Raw genomic sequence first — 25,098 nt, 5'->3', positions numbered from 1 at the left:
GGCTGATGCTCCCAGGATAACTTTAAAGATGGACACAGGAAGGGGTACAATTTAAACGTGGGGACCACTAAACCCACTCTCCCCCCTTCAGAAAGGGAAGTAATTAAGATCTTGGAGAAGGTGTAAATCAAAATATGGAATGTCATGGAAATAAAGAGGACTTGAAATAGAATGTCAGAAACTCTTGTTTCAGATCTCTGTGTTTTTCTGAAAGGCGTAAGCACAACATTACATATAAGAGCTTAAGGCTGGCAAGCCTATTAGCCCACTGTTACCAGTGGGCTAGTTCTGCCCACTGGTTCATGCTTCTGCCTCATGTGATTTGCCTTGGCTTTGTGGTGTGTGTATACATCCCACTTGATGAAACTACTCTTCAGCATTTATTGCGGTTGCTTCTCTGTTCTTGGCCATGAGCCGACTTACTGGCACCATTGCCAAGATGAAGACATTCAAGAGGGGCAAGGTAACTTCTTTCAGCATACATGGAGCTGCCTTCACATCCGGCTATCTCTTGAGCATACTCTCTCCCTGTATCATACCCCATCTACGTAGAGAGCCTATGCCTTTGAGCTCATTACGGCTCAGAGTGTTTGCTTTTGAATCCATGCTTCACACATTTTATTTACATGCTTTATTTTTCACTTTACGAACAAATCGATAACTAGACTTACTCTTCATTGCACTGGATTAATTTTATTTATTCCTTTTGAATTTGATTAAAAGACTGTCAGACAGAAGTCTTCATTTTTATCAGCAGAATACTCTCACAAAAACGGGTATGAGATGTGTTCAGCTAGAACATACTTTTCAAAAATAAAACAATGTTTGAAAAATTCTAGACAGTTACCCCTTTGTTTATCCATGACAACTGAAACTAACCATGGATAAAGCAATCCAAGTCTAGTCAAGTAATCCTTAGGGCATATGAAAAAAAAAAGGCTTTTTAGAAAGTTCTTTCTAGATGGATTTAATGTAATTCACCAATAAAGCATCCTCAGAAGCATAATAAAAATTCTACTTAAAATGACATAGCCAGGGCAGAGGAAGATCTACAGTTTGATGAAGATTCAAAATGGATGCTAACATTAAAAATGAGCGGTCATGCAATTCCTGTATGATATAAAGATCAAAATTCCAGGATACTAATTTTGCTTCTAATTTATAAGACAGTATGTTTCTAGGACTGCAAATAGTATATATGTATGTGTGCCTGTGTATTTTACGTGTGTGTGTGTGTGTGTGTAATCTTCAATGGTAAATGTTTTGAACTCTCTTTTCTCTTCAGAAAAATTGCCACTCAACATGTTGCATTTGTGAATTTCACCAACTAGCATTGAGGATAACTGGGCTGTATTTTATATTCGCACATGAAAAAATGCTCCTGAAAGACGAAATAACATCTATTTTAGTGGAGAACCTGATCTTTTTTTGTGCTATATAAAAATGATTAATTTCTGACTTCTTCCCTCTTTTGGTTCTATTCATGTACAAGTAAGAGCACGGGAACATGCGTGAGGCAGCCAGGGTAGTGATAAGGCTCACCTGTGTGCCCGCATACCCATATTGACAACACTCACACTGACACGATTCCACACCCAAAGCCTAGGAGCAGTTTTGAAACTGTCTTTTGGATATGTGTGGTGCTCTGCACACTATTTTCTAGTGTGGAGCACGCATAATGAATGCCTAGAAATGCTCGAAGGAATAGCAATGAAGGGGTTAATGTAGAACACATATAGGCAAATATTGTCAACTATTTTATTCAAATGTTTGGAACTTAAACACAAAATTATCATTAAGTTTTCACAAAATGAGGCATCTGTCGCTTGAAAGGAAAAAAATATTTCAGAAATATGTTTACAGAAATGTAAAAATATTAGGCATCGAGACAGATGTGAACATATTCAGTCACTTGTCTTGCCTGTCAGTCTTCCTCTGAGCCGAAGATCTTATTGTACTCACTCAGCATGAGCTCAGCTATCTGGTTTTGGTATACCATATGTACCGCCATGTTCCCCATTTCATCTTGAGCTCGCAGAAGGGTAGGTCCAAATACAATCCCTAGGCTTTGAGTGGACATGAGGTTCTTGGAGGCTTTGGCCACAATCCTGGAGAGGGATGGGAAAGAGAGAAGATTCTATGAGTTTGAAGCAAAATTGTGGCTACTTTGGATGTATAAAATTCTGTGTTCTTGAATTCTTTTTTCTTTCTTTCAATTTAAAGAAAGACAGTAAGGGCAGTGATTGGCTTTGGCAAAACAGAGAATGCAACACAGGCAAGACATTTTTCTACTTCTAGAAAAACTGCAACTACCATGACATTTTAAAATCTTCTACTCTTCATGCTTTATTGTATGAAAATAGAACTGATGACTTTGGGGAGAGGGATTCATTGTCTTGTCCAGCTTTTTATCCCTGTAGTATCCGGATGTTGTGGGTGCTCAAAAGATGTGGGATGAATAAATAAACAAACAGCAAAAATTACTGTGGAGACTTAACAAGATTTGGCCTTCGAAATGTTTATAGTCAGTGGAGGAATCAGGTGAGACATGCCTCAAATCTGTAAGAATCCAAACACAATAAATAGAATAATACATGTATAGTTAATGATAATTGACATAGATTTTTAGAAAATAAGTTTTTAGTGATTGGAGTGAGAAAAGTGTTCCTGACAAATGCTAACTGCAAGATGTTTTGTAGAGAAGGTAGGTTCTGAGACACTTAGGTGTATGCCAAATTCTAAGTGTCTCCACTCATTTTGGACATCCCGTTGAGCTCACACCTCAGTAAAATACAGAATCCTGTAGAATTTGCACAGGAAAAGAGTCCCATTGGAATCGAAGACAAGTTTGCTTGTGTGAGGACTGTAGGGGGGAGCTGGAATACCAATGAAACATTAGGATGTGGTTTTATTAATGGTTAACGCTTTGCCTGTTTCAATACAGGACTCTTAAAAGAAAAAAAAACATTCTAAATACAGAGACTTTTAAACAGTTATTCTTACCTTTGAAGCCTACTTAATTTTATAGCAACATTAGGAAGGTGAGGTTTGAGGGATGTTGAGGAAATAGGGTTAGCATATGGAAGGACAGGGTGCTGAGAACACTAAACTCGCACATCACCAGACATCCCGACGCAAGGGAACCATGAGTGTGGAGAATAAAGTGGGGCAAAGGAACTTCACTGCAAGGCGGAGGGGTCTCCATCTCAGAGCCTATGGTGGAACATTGGAATGCTGGACTCGAGAGGACCCTATGTTTGATCCGCTATCAGAGGAGGCAGGAAGACTTGCTTTATTTCCATCTTTTCACAAACCCAGGTCTTTGAAGTACCATTTCTGTTACCAAGAAGCCATGCCTTCTGTCTCCTGAATGAAACTAAGGACCAAAGCCATGGATTTAGGACTCTCCACTGCACAAGTTCACAGCCAGCAAATGCCCTTGACCTAATCAACATTTTAAAAATAAGTATTGTTCTAAGCAATGGTATTATCTGACTTAATCCGCATAGTCATTCCACAAGGTGGCTTCTGTTATTAAGCCTGTTTTACAAGTGAGAAGACTGAGGCTGAGAGAGAAGTGAAGTGCTTGCTGTCACACGGAGCTGAGGTGCAAACCCAGGCAGTCTGGTTTCGGTGCCTTTGGAAGCATCATTGCCGTGGTGTGGGCTAGGACTCCTGTCCTTCGTTACTGGTTGGTTTTTCATTCTGCCAGCTTCCACGAGATCTAAGATCCTTCCATAGAAGGTCTGAATTTGTATTCCTTACTGTAGAATTGTGATTGGCAGCCTGATTCGGATAGATTTATTGTGTGCAAAAGGACTCAAATTTTGACTGAATATTCAAGATTTCTGCCTCCTGTTTTTCACTTTTTATCTGCTTTATTTTACAGGCAGAGCTTTGTACCTGTGAGCACTGTTGTCTTAGCTACAGTCTAGAAGGGGTCCTCATATTTTAGGGCATCAATGAGTTATCAGAGACTTCAAGTTTAACATTTCCTTTGAAATATAAGAAACTCTGCCACTTTGCTACTGCGTTTACCGACTCTGCAGAATGATTTAAACATTCTCTTAACCTGGAGTTGGGGCCAATGGAGTGAGTGAGACTTTGCTTCACTTTAATACACCTGTTGACCTCAGCTTATCTCTCTTGAGCCTTTCCCTCTTATTATAGAAGTCATTAGTAAGATTCACTGTGAAGGAAAAACAGAGTTTTCTTTTTTGGTTTTAAAGTAAGACCTTTTTGTGTACTCCTTCATTGACTCCATCACAATTTAAAAAAAAAAAAAAGCTTGCTAAGGCAAATAGAGAAAGAAAACATAACTAATCAATAGAGTACCTATTAGGTAAAAGTTGCCTTAACAACTTCATCTAGAGCTAGCTAAGATCTAAGTTGAAAAGATTTTTCTAGTAGAGAACACGGTACAGAGGTAATAGGGCACGGAGAAGGTAGAAATAGAAGCAAGAATGTAATGAAAGAGTGAAGATATAAGGCCTCTTGGCCAACAGGGTAGAGGAAGATTAGGACTGGAGTCCAGGGAGACTGAAAAGGGAGGGGATGATGTGAAGATTAATTGAGGATTGAAGATGGATTTTCTTATTCAATAACAGCTATAATTTCAGTTAGTAGCAGGACAGTGAAATCCCAGGAGACAGAACTGCATCAAACTCAAAAAGGGGGGGCTAGAAATCCAGGGACACCCAAGAGCTGACTATTGGAGAGAGCACTCGGGGCCGTCAGGAGGACACAAGGGTAGAGGTGGAAGAGATCTGTAGCATCTGGAGGAACTTGGGCAAGGGGAGGGGGCGCTCAGCTTTCCAGGGCATCCCAGTAAGCAACAGCGTATAGGATGTGGGCCATGAGGGGGGATGGATGAAGGCCGAAATGGGGCTAGACTAGTTTTCAGTTTTCCCCAAGCTCTTCATGTTCTTCCTTTTCAGCCAAAGGCCTGGTCTTTGAATCTAGAGTAGGACCAAATCTAGAGGAGGACACTGAGGCGGAGTTTAAATAGGATGGAGAGTAGGAGGCTAGAACTGCAAGTCAGACTCCACCTCGGGGAAAGATTTCTCTATCTCAGCCAGTGGGTTATGCAAGAGGACTCTTGTAATGGATTTCTGCCAATGCATCGGTTTCCTAAATTTCCTGTGGACAAATGTTCATTTTGTGCTCTTATGCATGTGTGAATGTGGAGCATTCATTCCATCTCAAACTTGTATCCTTTCTGTCCATTTCTCTGCACACTTTCTACTTGACTTTAATAAAACCGGCTTTAACTTATGAGTGCTTTAAAATAATCTTGTTATCAGTAGATTTTATTAAACAACAGAGTTTTTTGTATTCTTGTTATATTTACATTACCGCAGGTTAAATTTCCCTAACAGCTTGGAATTTTTTCCTAATTTTGGAAAATCAAGTTACGTGCAGCAACTTTTAGAAAAATCAAATGTAGTTAAGAAAGTAAGTTAATAAGACAATGTGGAAGTGTATTAAATAGAATCCATGCTTTCTGATTCACTGTTAGAGAATGTGTGTGTGTGTGTGTGTGTGTGTATGTTTATATATACTTCAATTATTTTCCTGAATATCAACCAACCAGTTGAGTGTTGAAAAATCAAACAACTTTTCAGTTAGAAAAGGTGCTGAGAATGAAGACTGATTTGGGGTAGCAATCACGATCTACCAAATTATGATTCGTGTCTATAGGCAAATACACTGTCACATCAATGTTTAAATCAGATTAGATTCCCTTCTAATAGTGGGAAGCAAAGAAGTCCCTCAAACAGAGGATGTCTTGGAAAATGTATTAAGGCCATTGCAAACTTCCTTACTAAAATGTGGACTTACCTACTGTCTACCTCAACAAACTGTTAAATACTTAAGTGGTTGGTTTAGGACCCCAAAGAGAGTCAACCATAATTTCAAAGTATTGCCAGCATAATTTCAGTATTGCAGTATTGCCTGAAAATTTATTTGAATCTCAGGGTTTTTTTGTGTGTGTTTGGTTTGTTTTGTTTTTACTTCAAATCATTGGATATCAAAATTCCCACTCCCGCTGTGGGGACCAGCTGGGTATTACAAGTGCCATTATTTCTAAAGACTTGAACTAGTAAACATATGTAGAGAGAAACATAGGCTAGTAAAGGAAAGAAAAGCCATGCATAGAAAAAAAAATCCAATCTAGTACCAAAGATGGAAAACTCTCAAAAACAATAAGTTATTCTTCCAGTAGCTTAAAATGCAGTTGAATTGTATTTTTGGAATGGAGGATCTGACTCAGAAACCATGCAGATTTTTACTACGGGTCTGATGATATCTTTCACTAAAGTGGATTCTGCAAACCCCCTTTCTGTGATAAGAGTTACAAAAATAGACATTTCAGAGTAAAATAAGTTTTGGAGAAAATTGTATGCCATTTTTTCCCTTGGATATTCACAATACACAATAGCATAATAAAGGCTCTGAAAAGTCCTGAAGAAAAATATCCCTGCTCATCTTTGCTTGACTCACGTCTTCTCTAGCTGACTCAGATGTCATAGATCTCTTTCCTGAGGAGCTATGTTTTAGGAAATGCTGCTCTTAGCTTGCTTTGCTAAAGGCCTACTATGTAAGTTTGAAAATGTTATGGATTTTGCCCTCCTATGCCACCTGGCTTTGGAACTCTGTAGCAGCTGACTCAAAGAGGTCAAATTGTGGTCATTTCTGGAAAGTTCCACCCCTCTGGTAGGGCTTAGATTTCATTAGGCCTTAAACTCCATGACAGTGTTGTAAATTTTGAGCTATGATTTAACCTGTTTTCGGCAAAGAAACGAAAGAAACTCCCCTTCTATGGCAAAACAAAGACCAAAAGGCAAAAGAACACATCTGAACGAGAAAGGTGAGAGCAAAGACATGGTTGAAAGATTAATGTACAGTGAATTGATGGATGGGTAAGGAGGTGCAAAAACATTCAGATCTTATAACAATATTTGGGAATTCCTCTACATGGTTGTTTACTCACCATTAATTTATTCCCAGAAATTCTTACAGCAAAGATTCTAAGCAACATGAAGAGCTCGAAGTTTAGTGACTGTTAATGCTTGACTAATAGGAAAAAAGATCCCAAACTGCACTCTTTCGAAAATGGCTATTTATTAATACTGCTTAGTTTAAAATAGCCTGACAAAAATAATTATGATTTTTTAAATTTGTTCATGAAATAGCACTTGATATACATTCACTGTAAAAGCAATTCTAATACTGTTAAGTAAAATTCAAGTTTATAAAATCTTGAAATGGGTAAGAATTCATTTTTCTGGCAAGAGCTGCAAAACTGATATATAGTTTACAGCATAAAAAGGAGAGGAAATGCCAGAGCTACTTTTTGTTGGGTCCAAATGGAAGGAGCAATGATCCATCAATTTAAGATTATTTTAGAAATAATCTATGATCCGGTGCTACAGATGTTGGACCCCAGACAAAAAAATCCTTGCAGCCTTCTGCTGGGTAAGTTTTTTCCAAAAGTGAGCTGAATTGCTAACCCAAAGAAATTTCTTAGTTGCTTTAAATCACAACCAAATGACTCAGACTGAAAGAGAGCTTTACTATAAAACTCAAAATTAATGCTGAATTAAGAAGACCAAAGCATTTAATAATAGTTCAGCTCCAAACAAATATACAGATGCAAACTTTCTTTTAACTCTGTGCTTTGCTGTTACCATAGTGACTTGCAGAGGAAGTTGAAAGCCACATAATTGCCTGCAGGACAACTCTCAAGTTATTGGAGGTGTATTAGAAGTGCTCCCTTCCCTATCTCTGGAATGCTGTTATTTTCCAACACACATAACCTTAGGATGGTTTAATTTGAATGGGGGAAATTGTGGTGGTAAATGTTTTCTTGCCATCAGGTCACACCTGCTGAGAATATACAGCTTAGGCACTTGTATGTGAAATGTTACTTGTGACTTTGCCCACTTAAGTGAAGAGAAGCTGTTAAAAATAGAATAAATTTTCAATGTGCTTGACTTATGATTCACATGTGCTACGACTATTTTGAGGGGATCCTTGCTAACCATAGCTTGCCTACCCTCTTTTGTACAAAGTATGCTACTGTCTACAGTGGTCTTTATCTTTTTTTTTTTTTTTTAATAAGACTGAGGACTAAGGAGAAATTCAATCTTTTCCTTTGCAGTCATGGCTGGATGTTAGAAAAATTTTCAAATATTGCAAAAGCAGAAGAATGCTCATAAATGTTTTTGTATTTAACACTAATGTGTGTTGACGTGGTCATTCACTGGTATTTCAGCCATTTTTAATATGTTAAGTTACAAATCAATTGGTTTGAACTGATTTTAAAGTATTCAATTTTACATCTAAATATTACATTATTTTTTCTTTTTTCCTTTTTTTTTTTTTTACATTATTTTTTTCCAAAGCAAGTTGACAACTACTCTTCTAAATGGGCACCATCCCTATATTCTGACATTTTTGCTTTTAAATAATCTTTTAAACCATGTGCATGTAATTCCCTCAAAGCACATTATGGAAAAGGAGCTTCATATGGCAGTTGCATATTCATAGCTGACATGGCCTTATTCTTTGCAATTAGTAAATACCTTTTTACGCTGACTTCAATGTAGACGATTGAAACATTTTCAATTATTTACTTGTTTCATACTCATTGATTGCACATTAGAGGGAGATTCTAAAGTACCTTTAAAGCAATATTCAGAATATCTAACAAGATTAGGAGGACTTGGTAAAGTAAAAAAAAAAAGAATAAATTATTTCTAGGGAAATATGTATTCTATATGGTAACAACACTATAGATAAAATGGGATATTATAGCCAAAGCCCTTGTATAATAGATAATATAAAAAAATAAACACTAATGATAATTACTAGTTGTTGAATATCTATTACATGCTAATCATCGTGCTTCAAATAGATCACAATTTTCAAAGTCAGATTTAAAAATTGGTTTTATTTTTTTCTGATTATAAAGTAACATCAGAATTTGGAAGGTTTAGAAAAGTATAATAAAAGGAAAAACCCACCAGTAACCATAAACAATAGCTCAATGTAACTAGTATTCATTTATAAAAAATCTATTGAGTGCCTACTAGGTATTGGACACTATTTTGGATGTCAGGGATAGTGCAAGGGGTGAAATAGGCAAAATCTTTGCCCATATGAAGTTTATAATCTAGTGGGAAAACCAGACAACAAATAATACACCAACAAATATACAGTGTGATTTTAGTCACTGAAGTACAGGAAAAACTGAGAAGTGGTTCTTCCACTGATCCCTTTTAAAAAACCCTAGTCACCAGGAATCCACCTCTAGAGATTCTTGTTTACTTAGTATGGGTGGAGCCTGCCTGCCTGCAGATAATATAACCCTTAGATAATTCTAATGAGCAGAGAGTAGTGGGAAATGCTACATGTGGTAGGCAGGGTACTCAGGGAGCCCCCCTGAAGGAAGGGACATTTGAGCAGAGATCTGCTTAGTTGCATATCCCAGGGGAGGGAAAATCCAAGGTAGGGAATAGTAGATGCAAAGCCCCAGCCATGACGTTGTGCTTGGTTCTAGAAACAAAGAAAGGGAGAGTGTGGCTGAAGACTGGGGAGTGAGAGGAGGTAGGGAGGCTTTGAGGAGTCTCATGGGCCTTAATTAGATCCTTGGTTCAGGATCTAATTCCAAGAGTGTAGGAATCTAATCTTGGGTTTTGAGCAGGAGCATGACACTGTCAACATTTAGGTGATATGAAGTATAAATAATTTATCTTCATATGTATTTGAGAAATCCTTTTTATATAATTTATACCCAGCATTTTTCACTTTGATCATGAGCAATTCTCATGTCTTACATATGTAATACTTATTATTGCCTCACTACCGTATATGGGACAGAATGGCTTGTACCCTAACCCTATGATTTCTTAGTGTAAGTGAAACAGATATACAAAAACATCTTTCCATGGTTTCTTCCTCCACATTTTGGAGTATTTCTTTAGGCAATGATTCCCAACCAGAGGCAATTTTGACCTCCATCCTGCTCCACCCCCAACATTTGGCAATGTTGAAAACATTTTTGATTGTCATGACTGGGCAGGGTGTTGCTACTGGCATCCAGTGGGTAGAGGCAAAGGATGTCCATAAACGTTCTACAATGTATAAGACACGCCTTTCAACACACACACAAAAATTGCAGCCCCAAATATCAATAGTGCTGTTGTTGAGAAACCCTGCCTTACAGTAAAATAGTAGAAATGTAACGACTAGATCAATGGTTCTCAAACTTTCTCATTCGTGAGATTCATTTGGAAGCCATGTTAAAACACAGATGGCAGAGCTCTACCTCCAGATTTCTGATTCACCAAGTGTGGGGAGGGATTTGAGAATTTGCATTCCTTACAAGTTCCCAGATGATGATACTGCTCCTCCAGGGACCACACTTTGAGGACTCACACTAGATCATTAAGTTACAGCTCTTCTTTTTTAAAAATATGATAACATGTGGGAGGGCCTACTAGTCCTGTGAACATCATCGTCATCTGGTACTACTCTTTAAAATAGTTGCCAATTGATAGGCATTTTTCAATGGCCTGTCATTCCTTGAACTTAGGATTCTTTGAATTTGGAAATGTGTGCAAAGTTAAAGAAAAAATAAACAGCCATGTGGTGGATATTCTCTTCTGTGAATAGCTATGCATATCTCCTGCTCCCTTTCTCCTTAAGAGCGTGTAATATTTTGTGTGTGTTACTTCAATCCATTTTATTTATCTTGTATGACAAAACTAATGCATAAACTTTGAAAAAAAAAGTCCTAATCAGGAATATACAAAGTAAAAGAGTAAAAAAACCTCCCATTTTCTAGTCAAACTCCTTAATGATAACTAAAATTAATAGATGGATATTTTTTCTGGATGTTTTTCTATCTATCTATCTATCTATCTATCTATCTATCTATCTATCTATCTATCATCTATCTATTTATCATCTTAATATATATGTATTTTTCTTTTTTTTAAAGAATAAAATTTAAAAAATACATAATATGCTACAATTCGCTTTTTCCCCTTTAACTATGTATCATGGGCATCTTTCCAAGTCGGTATATATAAAAATACCCCATCCTTTTTTAAAAGTTGTTCCATTTCATAGTATGGAAATACCTTAATTTATTTAACCATTCCTCTGCTGGTTGGCTTTAGGTTGTTTCTAATTCTTTGTCATTAGAGACAATGAACATCCTTGTACCTACAGATTTGTTTTTCATGTATAAAGAAGCATGATATTTCATTATTTTTTGTTGTACTTATATTCTCCCAATTTTTGATTCTTTAATTTTATTTATTTACATTTTTATGTGTGGATACGTAGTACTATTTCTTTTGGAATTTCTACCATCGTTTTTCTTATTATAAAATTCACTCATTTAAAGAGATCAGATAATACCATTAATGTTTTCTCCTAGCTTTTAAGATAATTTTATTTTTCAACATACCCTCTAATTCGTCTTAAATATATTTTAACAGGTTAAATGGGATGGTAATCTAGATTTATTTCTTTGTAAAAGCTGGCTAATGTCCCCAATAGTATTTGGTGGCATAAACTGCCCATTCCCCATTGATTTTTGATGTTATATTTTGAGGACAGTTCTTTATAGTCACAGACACACATACCTCGAATATCCTACTTTGCTGATGATCTCTGTGTATATTCTGAATGAGCACTTTGCCGTTTAAGTCATTTTAACTTCATTGTGTATTTGGGATATTCCTCCTATTTTTTTTTTTTTCTTTTTCAGATGTGAAACACAATTTTCAGGTCAAAAGAAGGAGCCTGATAAAAATATTGAATAATTTGACCAAAGCCACGTAGGAAATGGCAGAGCATAGATTAAGATGTAGATTTTTTTTATTCCTCTGGAATATGGATGGTCTTTCCACAAATAATTGAGATTCAAGAATTGTAAGTTTGAAACCCAGGTGTTTCCTAATGGCGAGGCCTGAGGCCTAGGGAAGACTGGGGGAGAGAAGTGAGAGTCAACAAAAAGTCTTGCGAGACATATTATGATTTTTGTAATCACCTAATTTATGTTCAAGGATATGTTTACAGAGCTGAGAAGGGTGTCTTAGGTCGCAGAAAAACCACATGAATCTCTATTGCTTTTTCTCCAGATTCACACAGTGTTTTAAACTTTTGAAAACATTTGTTTCTCATTGTGATTGGAAATATACTATTGGCAAAATAGGTTGAGAATCTCAGGTATGGTTTCCCTTAGGTGCTTTTTTTTTAAGGTTTTATTTATTTAGTCATTAGAGACACACACACACACACAGAGAGAGAGAGAGAGAGAGAGAGAGAGAGAGGCAGAGACACAGGCAGAGGGTGAAGCAGGCTCCACGCAGGGAGCCCGACGTGGGACACGATCCCTGGCCTCCAGGATCAGGCCCTGGGCCAAAGGCAGGTGCTTAACCGCTGAGCCACCAGGGCTGTCCCCCCCCCCCCCGGGTGCTTTTAAGATAGTTTTAGCCATCCACATTTGACCGTGTCAGTAGTAAAAGAAGTCTTAATTTTTATGCCCCTGAACTCTGCTGATTCACCAGTAGCTGCTGATAATGTTAGCTGGGAAGACATCGATTTGGGGTGAAAGAATAGGAAATATCTTACATGTTGGGATTATCTTTAGAAAACATGATAAGACCATCCTTATTCTCTACCTGAATTTGTCCAATAAGGCAGTTGAGGAAACAAGTATGTTGTAGAAACATTTTATACAGAATATGGGGTTGTGCATGGGCCAGCATTAATAGGCCAACCAAAATAAGGCACCTAATTATGAAGTATTAGTGGAAAATATGGAACTTAGATATTTGCCTAGTGATGTTAGATAAGACTAAAAGGAATGCTATCAATGTAGAAAGTCAGAATTCATCAGCCTCTTAGTTTTCCTTTTCACATAGGTGAGGAGAACAGCTATTTCACTTCCGACTAAGGGCGTCTATATCAAACCTTCAGTAGTTTTCTTGAAAGTTGTCTCCTTGCTTAAAAGATCCAAGAATAGCTTGAAAGAGAAAGAGTTGCCATTGGGTATCATCATTCATTCCTCCATGCTTAATTTTACTTTCTGAGAAACCAAAAATTAGTTTTAGATACTTTTTACAGTGACCTGACTTTAGGAGAGACACCGCACAACCAGAGAGCACCAAGGCAAATGTGCCCAGCACAGTGGCATACTCTTCAGTGGTGGAGCGGAGGGACTGGCGGTGGGTGTTACATTTGGAAAAGAGAATAGTTAGTGAAGTCATGATAACCGAGTGCCGAAAGCCATGACATAGAAGAAAAAGTTGACTTCCCTCTTGTAAATCCAGTTCCTGGAATTAGCCCAGAGACCGACTTCATCTCCACATGCAGAATTCAAGTTGTGAAAACAGAGGAGGTTTCTTTAAAAGATTCATGCTTATTACAGAAAATTTAGGAAAATGCAGACAAGTTGAAATAGAAAATGAAAATCCCTCATAATTCCACCACTTAGATATCACTACTATTAGTGTTTGGTTTTTGATGTTTCCGTATGTGTACCAGAAAAATACTGTGAGCAACTGCCAAGGTTCTTAAATATTCTGGACTTAAAAAGGCCATGAGTCCCCCATCAGGAGGTGTTCAGTGATGGTCGAGATTCTTCTATTCAATGGCAAGTTGAATAACATATAAGAAGTGGTTTGGGCTCCCATATTAAAATGAAAGAATGGGCATTCTGGAAAGTCAAACTATCATTTGAGATGAGATGGGATAATATCTAATAACTGAGGTTTCTTTCCCAGCCTTCTGGGTACTTCTTACCTTTCCTCAAGATTCCCCAATGCTGCTGACTAGCAGCATATCAAGCTGAGTGAAGAGATGATGCAGCAGAAAAGTGGGGAACATGCTTTGGAGATTTGCAAAAGAGGGCATGTGAATTCAAGGACTGTATCTTTGAGTTATAAGATCCTAAGTGCCCAAGGACTCAGAGTTACAGTCAAGGCCTAACAAGTAGATTGGAGGGTAGATGAAGAGCCAGGCTACTCTGCTGGCAGACAAGAGAGAGATTCTCTGGGCTGGAAGAAGGAGAGTTAGGGAGAAGAGACCTGAGACTTTGGTCAGGTCCCACAGAAGTGGTCCGGTCCCAAGCCCTTCCTACCCCATTCCCGGAAGATATAGGCTGTTAGAAGGTTTGAGGATTCTGAGATCAGACAGGCTCAGATTCTTCTTGGAGAAAACCTAGGGGTATAGTAGGATTCCAGAGTTCCTCATGTTTTATATACCAGAGATAGTTAGACATTTCTGCATGGTAGGTCTTGGGAAAGCTGAAGTCAGATAGGCTCACAGAGCTCTGCCTGGATGGGGACTCAAACAAGATCTGGGCCTGGAAGTTGGGGATGATGACAGAAAAACAGGAGAGAATGAACATCAGCTTGGACAGGTGACAAGAGCCAGACAATTTTCCACCCTGCTTATCGGCCTTATTATCTTTTTCCAGTAGAATGTAAACATCTAAAGCACCAGGATTTCATTTGTTTTTGTTTAGTGCTATATCCCTAGACCAAGATTAGTATTTGGCTCATAGTACTAGGTGCTCAATAAATATTTATTGAAATACTGTGTAAATGGTTGCTCTACCTGGCCCCAACAAATGCTTAGGCTGTACACAGCCCTCCAGATCTAGAAATGGCCCAGAAAAATGTCTAGAAGACACTCTGAGTTGATTAAATCATCTAGAAGAATGGGCCTTGAAAGAGAAATTGATTTTGATTATGGCACAATAATTACATTTCCTGCATACCTCAGTTTTACACCTACTCTGTGATGATGAGAACATGAAGGCAGTGAAGAGAGCAAGCATTTCTGGAGAGCTTGTGAAGGGCCTCTAATTGTACAGATTGCCTTTCCTTCCTATGTCCTATTGACAATGAGTTTCCAACATGTACCCACTTTGGACAAAATTAGAGGAAGGGACTTAGAATAGAATGTAATTTTTATCTGGTTTATATTATGGATTGTGGAAGTTAAAGATAATGACACCATCTAAAATCTGACCACCAAATTCCATTTTAGGTAAAATGTTCAATGTATCTGCAAAAATACAAACCCCTTCAAAATGTATATAATGCTTGGCTCAAAGACAGAAACTATTTATTTTGCTTTTACACATATAAATTTATAATCTGTACTGCGGTAGGGAAATAAAATGTGCCAGTTTCTACATATGTACTTGTACATATGGATGTTGGACTAACTCATGATTCTATTGTTTAGCTCACCCATTTGTAATCACCTGTTATAACAAATTCCATGAGCAGGATGTAGTGTGTCATTGTTTAGGGACCACGATGAAGCACTCACTATACTGGGCTTTACAGAAGGGTCTTCTAGTCTCCAGACTCCTTAGAGATCATTCCTGTCTTCACCAATGTGATAAGGATGGTGGCTCCTTTGGATACAGAGCTGGGCTACTTGGATTCCCTGCCTCACTATAGGAAATGAAGCGAGCAGATGGCTTCAATTGTCTTCTTCAAGTTTTACTTCAACTGCAGTGAGCCACTTCACCCAAGGGCACTGGCTGACCCGCTGTAGATACAAATGTGGCCCTTTCTTCTCACTGTGGGACAACACTGATGGGTTGCATGGACACCAGAGCTCCCAGTGGAGTTGGCTGAGGTTTTGTTCGGTCCACTTCTCTATTCAACTTCTTCTGTCCAAATCTATTCCTGCCCTCTCCCTTCCACAGAGTTCCACAGTCCCTGCATATCAAACTCTGTTTCAGGGTCTCCCTATAGAGAACATAGCCTGTGATTATTGATTCCAAAAGTGGTCCAAGAAAGGGATTTGGAGCTGGGTCACTTGCTGCCATTACGGCTGGTAATGAAGAGTCTGTCGGTGACAGCCAAGCACAGTTAGGTCTTAGCACAAGATGGCAGACCAATTGTTAAAACTCTCACTGGAGGTGAATTGGGATGTTATGTCCATGAAGGAGAGAATAGTACTTGGAATAATGTATTAGGCATTTAAAAATAATGGTGGGAGTTTGTGGATGGTAACTACAAGATCAATGAGATTGAAGGGCTATTGCTAAGCACCAGTGATACTCTCCGAAAATGTTGTTTGCAATTATAGGGCTTTTGCCTTGTAAATCAGGGTTGCCTATAGGAATGCCCATTACAGAACTAGGCTTTTGGATAACAATAGGGATAATAAAACACTGAAATAATAGAGGCCAGGTGGTAGGAGTTGATTGCTAGAAACCAGGTAGATGCAGTTACAATAATTAACAGCAGGGCCCACGGGCAGCCACAGGGACCTGACTCAGAGAATTATGAAGACAGTTAATAGAATATGGGATCCCCGAGAAAAAAAAAGATAGACAAGCAACAAGGATGTTATTCAGCTTGTATCACTGTATTAGAATGCTACATCTCGTCATAGTTTGGGCTACTACTGCTCCTGAGCACTTGGGGCTTCTTGTCTGGGGACCAGCAGGCCAGAAGAGTGACCATCTAGGCACAGGTCATTAACCCTGATCAAATGGAGAGAGTTGGGTTGCTGTTTTATAATGGGGCAGGGAGTAATATGTGTGACATCCAGATGATCCCCATGGGGTCTCCAAGTTCTTTGTCACCCAGTTGTGACAGAGATGGTTAATGGCTAGACTAGTGATCCTTGAGAAGACATGGTGATCAGAGCTTGGAGCTCAAAGGGATAAAGGCCTGAGATGCTGCAGCAGGTCAGCCATCATGATCAGCAGAGGTGATAACTGAGGGTGAGGGGAACTAGAAGAGACTGTGGAGGAGAAGACAGTGAGGGTCAGTCACAGGCTGGGGCCCAGCTGCTGCTGCAGGCCTTGCTTTCAGCCTACCAAAGGCTTTCTCCCTCAAAGGCTTCCACAGAAAGTGAGGCCTGCTAGAGTCCTGGGGAACTGTCCCCCTCCCAAAACATAAAGAATGGATTTTTACACTGTGGTGGACACAAGATATGTCGTCCAGTTATCTCCTCAAGGAAGGACTATTGCTCCCGGTTTAGATGCTAGGCAGCAGTGAGCTTCAGTGGTCTAGTCTTGCAAACTTTGCCTCAGCTGAAGAGAGCCTAACCCCAAGAGAGTCTCAGAGATAGTCCATAGTCAATGACTGATCGTGGTGGAGGGTAAAAAGGCCAAGCCATTTTGGTCCATTTGGAGACAACTCTGATGGGCTATAGATGCTCCAGAACTCCTGTGTGTTTGCCAGACTTTGTTGGGTCACCTCATAGTTTTCTCTTTCTTTCTCATCCTGTTCCACTCCTTCCCCTAGTGTTCATAGAAAACCATCATCATGTGACATCCAACCTGTGATTCTAGTCATGAGCTCTGGGGAATCAGAGAAGTTCTAGTAAAAAGAAAACTGCTTCAGAAAATGAGACCTGAAATCTAGTTCAGAGTCTAGCTCTGACCAGCTCAGTGTTCATGAATCATTCCATTCCACTCCAAATTCATGTTTTATCATCAACAAAGGTGGGATAAAAAACAAACGGTGGAGATAAAAAGTACAGCATAGAGAATATGGTCAATAATATTGTAGGTAATGTTGTAGGGGAAACAAATAAACCTGGGATGAAGTCCTCATGCCCTGTGTATAGAGTTTCATGTTTTCCAAACTTGTTCTTGGTATTTTTTTTTGTTGTTGTTCTTGGTATTTTAAAGCAGAGATTCTCAATCCCAGCTGCACATTAATTTCATCTATGGAGCGTTCAAAACCATATCAACATCTGGGACTAACCCACAGAGAATGTGTTGCATTTGGCCCACAGTGAGGTCTGGGTATGATAAAAGCTCTGCATGTGATTCTTTGTGTGAGAGATGAGAAGCACTGGGCTTGGGTGAGCCTGGAATCTCAGAATACATTTTTTTTCCCTCTCAATATGGTATATTGACTACATGGTCTTAGATAGTCCGAAAGGTTCTCCGAGCCTCAGATGCCTTGTCTAGAAAGTGAAGTTAATGGCCAAACTGACCTCTGGGGTTGTTTTGAAGATCAAATGAAAAGTGTGCACAAAGCTTTTCACAATTCTAGAAATGTTCGTTTTTATCATATGTGATAACGTTTACTTCTGTTAATTGTTAGTTTATAAACAAGGAAAGGGAGGTTAGGACTCATTGGTTTTCTGCTTTGGCTAGAGCTTTTGAAAGAGCAAAGAAATTGCACAGAGATCCCGATTTAGCTCCCAGGATTGAGGCATGGGTCCCTGAGTTTCTAAGAAGTGTCACTGGCACATCTGATGTGCAGCCCCCAGATTTGCCTGTGACGCTTCATAGAAACTCAGGCACTTTAAAGACTTTTGGCTAAATGACCTGTCTAAAGTTCACACAGCCCATTAAGTGAGAAAGTCGAGACCCAAATCTAGACCTTTCTATGCGTCTCTTGAGTTTTATCTGCTCCCAGTCATACTGAGTTTTCATTCTTGCCTGTACATCCTATTATGATATTATGTGTTAGTCATAAAATATAGTAATAGAGATAAGAGGTATTTTGAATTTAAAGCATTATATAAATATAATGTACTATGGTTATTAAAAATTAAAATAATTACTCCTCTTCCATTAGAACTGAACCATATGATTTGTGCGCTTTTAGTGACTAAAAGGTGAAACTTTCTAGGTAACATATTTTTGAGAATATATGAACCAAGCACAAATTACACATAGTGACACCAAGGCTTGAAATAATGTAAGCAAGCATAAAGTGAAACATTTCAGTGACTTCGAAGTAGAGTAATGTACTGCAACTGTCCTGTTCCCCTATCTTGAACACACTGACTTAATTTGGCATCACAAAGGAAGAGAATAGCATAAAGTCAGAGAAAAGATAAATAGAGAAATGAAGATCATTTTAGTGTGATCATGACCAAGCCATTCATATTTCTCATATAGCCTGGAAACAATCTCATACTTATTGGAAGATGTGACCTTTAAATGTTCCTTACTTGCAAAAAGACAAATATTCTAGAAGCCGGGTGTTAGCTTGTGGAGTCATCTGTCCTGCCTGCCCTTCGATTGGAGGCTACTGCAGGGAGAGTGCAAATTGTAGATGAGTAAATGTGTTACTTATTCTTTTCATTTGCAGACTTAGGGTAAGCTTCCGTTGACAGTTCTCTGATTTCTTTAACATAGCAAATCTTTAATCAGTCTAGATATGTTAAAATGTGATTTTTTACAGCGAATTGACCTGAGTTGAGTACTTGAGTTGAAATGTGTATTTTTCCCCCTCAAAAGCTGACTTGTAGCGAGAAAAAAAAATCAGATATTCTATGATATACTTTGCCTTAGTGACAAGATGTTTTTGGGGAAATCATCCAAGCTTGAAATAAAATCTTTATTGAAAGTAATTCTACATTCATGCCAGTCAGATACATTGTAGGATTAGACCAGATATCCCAGGGGAAAACCACGGTATATGCACCAGGCAGACTTGATTATTTGGACCTCCTGTCAGTTCTTAACTTGCTGACAATGGCTGAAGCATTCACGGCTGCTACAACTCTGTTTTCATCTTTATTTTGAGAGAAAGTTAATACACTTTACCTTAACTACGCCAAATGTACTGGAAAATAACCCAGTAATAAGATACACCCCGCCTACCAAGTGATATCCGTATGTAGAGAGCGTTTAGTTGTGCATTTTAAGGACACAAATATGAGCAGCAAATGACTGAAAGATATTGTGATTATTTTTTCTACTTGAACTTTTAAATTTTTCTGGCAAAGCCTCCTGTGTGCTGTCTTAAAATCAATGTGTATATGTAATCATGGAGCCAAGTAGATGGGCTCTCATTGTAAATTACCTTCAAATGGCAGGGCAGCCTTTTAAATATTAATTATTATTATTACTACTATTACTACTACTCAGGAATAATTAGGTTATCAATGTTATTTGGTGTCAAAAAGAAAGACAGAGATGTGTTATGTGACATTTGGTTCAACTTAGAGAATCAACCACAGCTTAGGATATGGCTTTGGGGAAAAATCAGAATTGTTTTCGGGGGCATAATTAACACCATAACGAAAGAAGAGAGAAAAAAGGCATACCTCCAAATTTAGACTTAGATTCTGATTCATTGTGAAAACAACATATCATTATAGTTCTAGAGGAAAGGAAAAGACATGACCCCCCCCCACACACACACACACTAGATGTTTGATACTAACCACGTTCATTTAAAAATTCAGAACTTAATTCTGTAGTTCTCTTTTTTCGGTTGTATATTCTAAAATTCATTGCTGTCATGTCACCAAAGAATGAAAACAAGAAAATGAAGTGGCCCATGACTCACGTTTAAGGACAGAAATGATAGTCTGGTATCACATGCCCCGAAATTATAACCTACTCCCCTAGACAAAGAAGTCTCCATGTGAAAAGAACATGTGTTTGAGAACCACATTTCCTACCTGAGCAATGCACTGGTTAAAGAAGTTAAGTTAAAACTTCAGTTTAAAAGACTTGTTTTTAAATTTATAAAGATCATTATGTGTCCTTCAGTGGGTGACTGGATAAACAAACGGTTGGACATACAATGGAATATTATTCAGCGATAAAAAGGAGAAAGCTATCAAACCACAGGAAGATGTGAAGGACTCTTGAGGCATATTTCTAAGGGAAAGAGGTCACTCAGAAGAAGGGTGAATACTGTGTCTCCGAGTATCTGACATTCTGGAAAAGGCAAAACTCTCGAGATAGTAAAAGATAGGTGGTTGTCAGGAGTTAGCAGGAAGGGAGGGATGAGTAAGAAGAACACGGAGATATTTTTAGGGCATGGGAAATACTGTGGATGATACTACAGTGGTGGATACGCGTCATTATACATTTGTCCAAATCTTTGTAATATACGAAGTCAAGAGTGGACCTTAAGGTAAACCCTAGGGGTCAGTTAGGAAAAATGTATTGATGTCAGCTCATCGATTTCAACAACTGGACCTCACTATGCAAGATATTAATAGTAGGGGAAACTCGGTGCGGCTGGGGGCGGAAGTACAGGGGAACTCTGTAGTTTCTGCTCAGTTTTCTATCAACCTAAATCTGTTCTGAAAAATAAAATCTATTAATTAAAAAAAAAAGTAAAAAAAGAAAGGAGATAATGACAGCAGATTGCATGCACTGGAGGTCCAGAGGTCAGTTCCCCTGCTCCTCTATCCTTATGGCCACAAACATCTGAATTGCTTTGCACTCTGTTCACCGTATCCAAAGCCATATTTAAGCTCGTTTCTGCGAGGGAGCCTTTAAAAATTGTATTCCGATCACTTCCTTATTTGCTTTCTTGGCATTTAAACATTCAGATTGTATTACATTGTTGTCGACGTGTTTTATTTTTATCTCTCAGTTATTTCATGCACATATGTTTTATCTTTCTCAATTAGATTGCAACATCTTTGACTTTAGGTGGTGTGTCACCTTCAGCTTTACTCCTCTTTTTGTTTGCAGTAGAAAGTGTAGGCATTCTATAGCTTCTTATTATAAATAGCTTCTACTTTATAGGTGGCTGAAAGGTTAAATTTTTCCTCATCTGGATGCCTTTTTGCTCCAGCAGAAAGGGAGCTAACCTGACCAGCAGTTAGAAACACCCCCATGTTTTTCTATCAACAGTTGCAACAGAGCTGTCCACAGTACTCTTCTGAGCTGTCCTCTCTGAAGTCCAAGAGGAAGAGCCAAGTTCCTCGGCTAAGATGTTAAGTGCCTTTCCACGTCATTCCTTCTTCCCCTTCTACTCACTCCTGGTTTCTCTTTTTACTTTCTTTGGAAAAAAATTACCGATAATGACCAGAGAATATAATTTGGAAATACAACAATCTGATACTACATGGAGATGAGCTTTTTTTTTTTTTTTTTTTTTTTAGAAAAGGAAATTCAGTAAGTGCAAAACATCTTCCTCAGATGCACCACTTTCAAAGGTTTTGTGAGGTAGTGAGAATTGGGTGAAGGTGTCAAATATAGAATGCAGGAGTAGTGGAGTTTGTCTTGGAAAGTCTTGCTTCCTGACAGGTAATGTCTACCTCACCCAAGTGAGGAAGAATCCACTTCACTGGCCTATAGAATTGTGTAGCGATCCGGGAGACCCAACTCACCCAGATTACCACAGACCCTGAGGAAAAGGAGACTCCGTGAGGAAGCTTTAGTCTCAGGAGCGCACATCAGTTTTACTGCCTGGGTGGAAGATCAGCTTGTACAAAGCAACGGAAAGCCTGCCCTTCTCCCCTGACTCCACTTTTTACTGTGTGAGGGACTTGAGGGACTCAAGCCTTCCTCAGCATCAGCTTCCTCATTTGGAAATGTAAATGGATGGACTGGATGACTTCTAATTGCCTGTTCTCTAAATCTGATTGTTGGGCAATGTAACCTTTAATTTTTTTAAAGGATTTTATTTATTTATTCATGAGAGACACAGAGAGAGGGAGAGAGACAGAATGAGAGAGGCAGAGACACAGGCAGAGGGAGAAGTAGACTCCATGCAGGGAGCCCGATGTGGGACTTGATCCCAGGACCCCGGGATCATGCCCTGGGCTGAAGGTAGATGCTTAACCACTGAACCATCCAATGTATACTTAAAAAAAAAAAAAAAACCAAAAAAAACCCCCCAAAAAAACAAAACAAAACAAAATATTTAAACCCTTCTTTCTTCCTCAAACTTGAAATAATTTGTAAGGAAAGTTGACGAGCTTAAAAACACATGGCAAGCATAGTCATCAATTGCAAACTAAGGGAACCCTGAAATGTTAGGGGTTTGTAGTAATATTTTACACTATGTGTGTATACTTTAGGGTATATGTTTGTGCATACTTGAGATGTCATATAGAGGGTGTGTATGTATGTCTTTACAATAAGATATACATTTATTTATTAAAATAAAGAATGAAACAAAAAGGCAGACACTAGGGATTTTTTAAGGAAACAGACATGAGCCTCCTGTTCTCTTGGAAGCATAAGGGTGTGTCTGTAGGCTGCATTTTTGTTTTCATAACACCTATAAAAGAATGGTGGCAATGGACCAAGAGACCCACTCTGGCAGAGGATGATACACAGGTTTGCTTTACCTGGCTGCTGCTAGCTGTCTGCTTTGCAGGGAAGGACCATGAAGCTAAAGCTGCAGTGTGAAAGGGTGATGTGACCAACGATAATGCCTGCATGGGATTTGGATGGAGAATGGGGGCATATGTGCCAGGAATGTGCCATTCAGTGGAAAAGTAATTTTAAAAGGAAATCGGATACATCTATAGAAGTAATACAAGGTATTGCTGGATGAGAAGAAATCTGGGAACCTGAGAGGCAAGTTGCTGGGGGGGATTTGAACCAAGTTACCCTTATGTGAGTACAGAAAAAAATAAAGAGAGAGAGAGAAAAATTATAGCCATATAGAGGAATCAAAGTAGACAAATAGTGAATTTAGAAATATATTAGAATTAGTTTTGAAAGATCACTATGTGAAACAGATTTAAAGAAATATACGTAAGACAGATATTTTTTGGAGATCCTTCAGATTAACAAATATGCCCTTGCCTCATTTAAAAAAAAAACAATTAAAGAAATAATAAAAAAAACAATTGTACAATATTCATAATATGGATCTTTAAGAACCCAGTTCCCAATGGTTGTACATGATCCTTCCACTCCATCCCCATGTTCTGTTGACCTTATAATCATCAAAGGATCAAGCCTTTCTGTGGCCATAGGCACATATTGAAGAGTCATAGAGAGGAAAAAATATAGTCTCTCAATGGTTAAAAAATCTACCAATGTCGGTTGTTAAGTGGTGATTTTATTAAATAGTGATAATAGAAAGAGGGAAGCTATACAAGGCTGCAGAATAGAAGGGTCAATGGATTCTATTTATTTTGTGTTTATACATCCGTACTCTTGCATGGCGCCTCATTGAAATGCCTTATCTGGAAGGATTACTAATATGACAACACTCCTGATTTATAGAAGCCCAATTAGGTTAAACAGTTTGATTCATTTCAATTGGATAAAAAAAAAAAAATCTCTTGTTGAATCTGAATTCTTGCTTTGCAACGAACACAAACTCACACTCATTATTACTTATGGTGCTTTTCTTTATGGATGAAGCGCTTCCCAGCCAAGTAGCAGTAGTCACCAGCTGATGACCATAAGGAAAGGCAAACACTGTCAGTAGAATAACATCCTTAGCCAAGTGTTTATGTTGGATACATATACAATACATAACTGTTCTTAACTAATGATTCAAAGTCGGCCTCCCCAAGTTTCTCCCTTTGTATTATTTCTTGCCACCCATGTGTTGAGCAAGATTTTCTCAGGACCTAAGCCCCATCCTTAAAGTAAGTTCTGCTTTTTTTGCAAGCTGGATTTATTCTCTCTAGCTTCCAAGTGAATATCATGCATCAAATAACTGTGAGTTAGTTATAAATACAATTGTGGTGATGTGACTGTTAATGTAGTTTCCAGAGGTGGTTAATTTATGTACAGAGTAGCTTACACAAAGAAACGATCTGGAGATTTGGGTATTTTTAAATGTTGTCCTTTATAATAATCTTTTCTTTAGATTTTCTTTCTAAACTGATTGATGTATTATATTCTCAATGAAGGCTCCCCTCACCCCCTCCACCCTCGTAGGCAAGGAAAACATCTACATCTTCCTACTAGGAACTCTTTTCTTTCTTCTTATTGCTCCAACTTTCCTTGTTTTAAATTTTCTCTAACCTGCAACCTCTCTGGTTGGCTGAAATAATGTTTTACTGGCATTTCTCTGACCAGATCTTCCCTTGATCGGTTCGGCACCAAAGCTGCAGAATGTGCCAGACTCCTGGGATGGGGGAGAGGGGCCCTTGGACGTTAGGGGTGAGGTGAAGACAGCAAATCAGACAGAAATGGGTGCCGTCCACAATATGGCCCCAGGGGCTACAAGAAAGAGTCATTATGGAAATCACAGGAAGCTAGACAGCACAGGTGGGTAAAATCATTTTTAAAAGCCCGTAGCCAGGAGAGAGCAATACTTGCGGGAACAGCACGGTGATTGCTTAAGTCAATGTGCCACCATTGGCAGGAACACCCTTGCTTGTTTTTCCTGACAAAAGCTTTTGGAGATG

At 38.5% G+C, this 25,098-nt stretch overlaps 1 protein-coding gene across 1 annotated transcript in view; it reads right to left on the bottom strand.

Moving 5' to 3' along the window:
- Positions 1-1,744: 1,744 nt before the first annotated feature.
- Positions 1,745-25,098, bottom strand: part of ARHGAP15 (Rho GTPase activating protein 15) — a 610,515-nt gene continuing 587,161 nt past the window's right edge. Inside the window, exon 14 of the mRNA XM_041739999.1 lies at positions 1,745-2,108. Coding sequence (XP_041595933.1) covers positions 1,925-2,108 — 184 coding nt within the window. The 3' untranslated portion in view covers positions 1,745-1,924. The remainder of the gene's footprint in view (positions 2,109-25,098) is intronic.

This window comes from Vulpes lagopus, chromosome 24, assembly GCF_018345385.1.
Source record: "Vulpes lagopus strain Blue_001 chromosome 24, ASM1834538v1, whole genome shotgun sequence".
Classification (NCBI taxonomy): domain Eukaryota; kingdom Metazoa; phylum Chordata; class Mammalia; order Carnivora; family Canidae; genus Vulpes; species Vulpes lagopus.
Note: the sequence above shows the minus strand (reverse complement) of the source record. Positions and strands in the feature narration are given on the sequence as shown.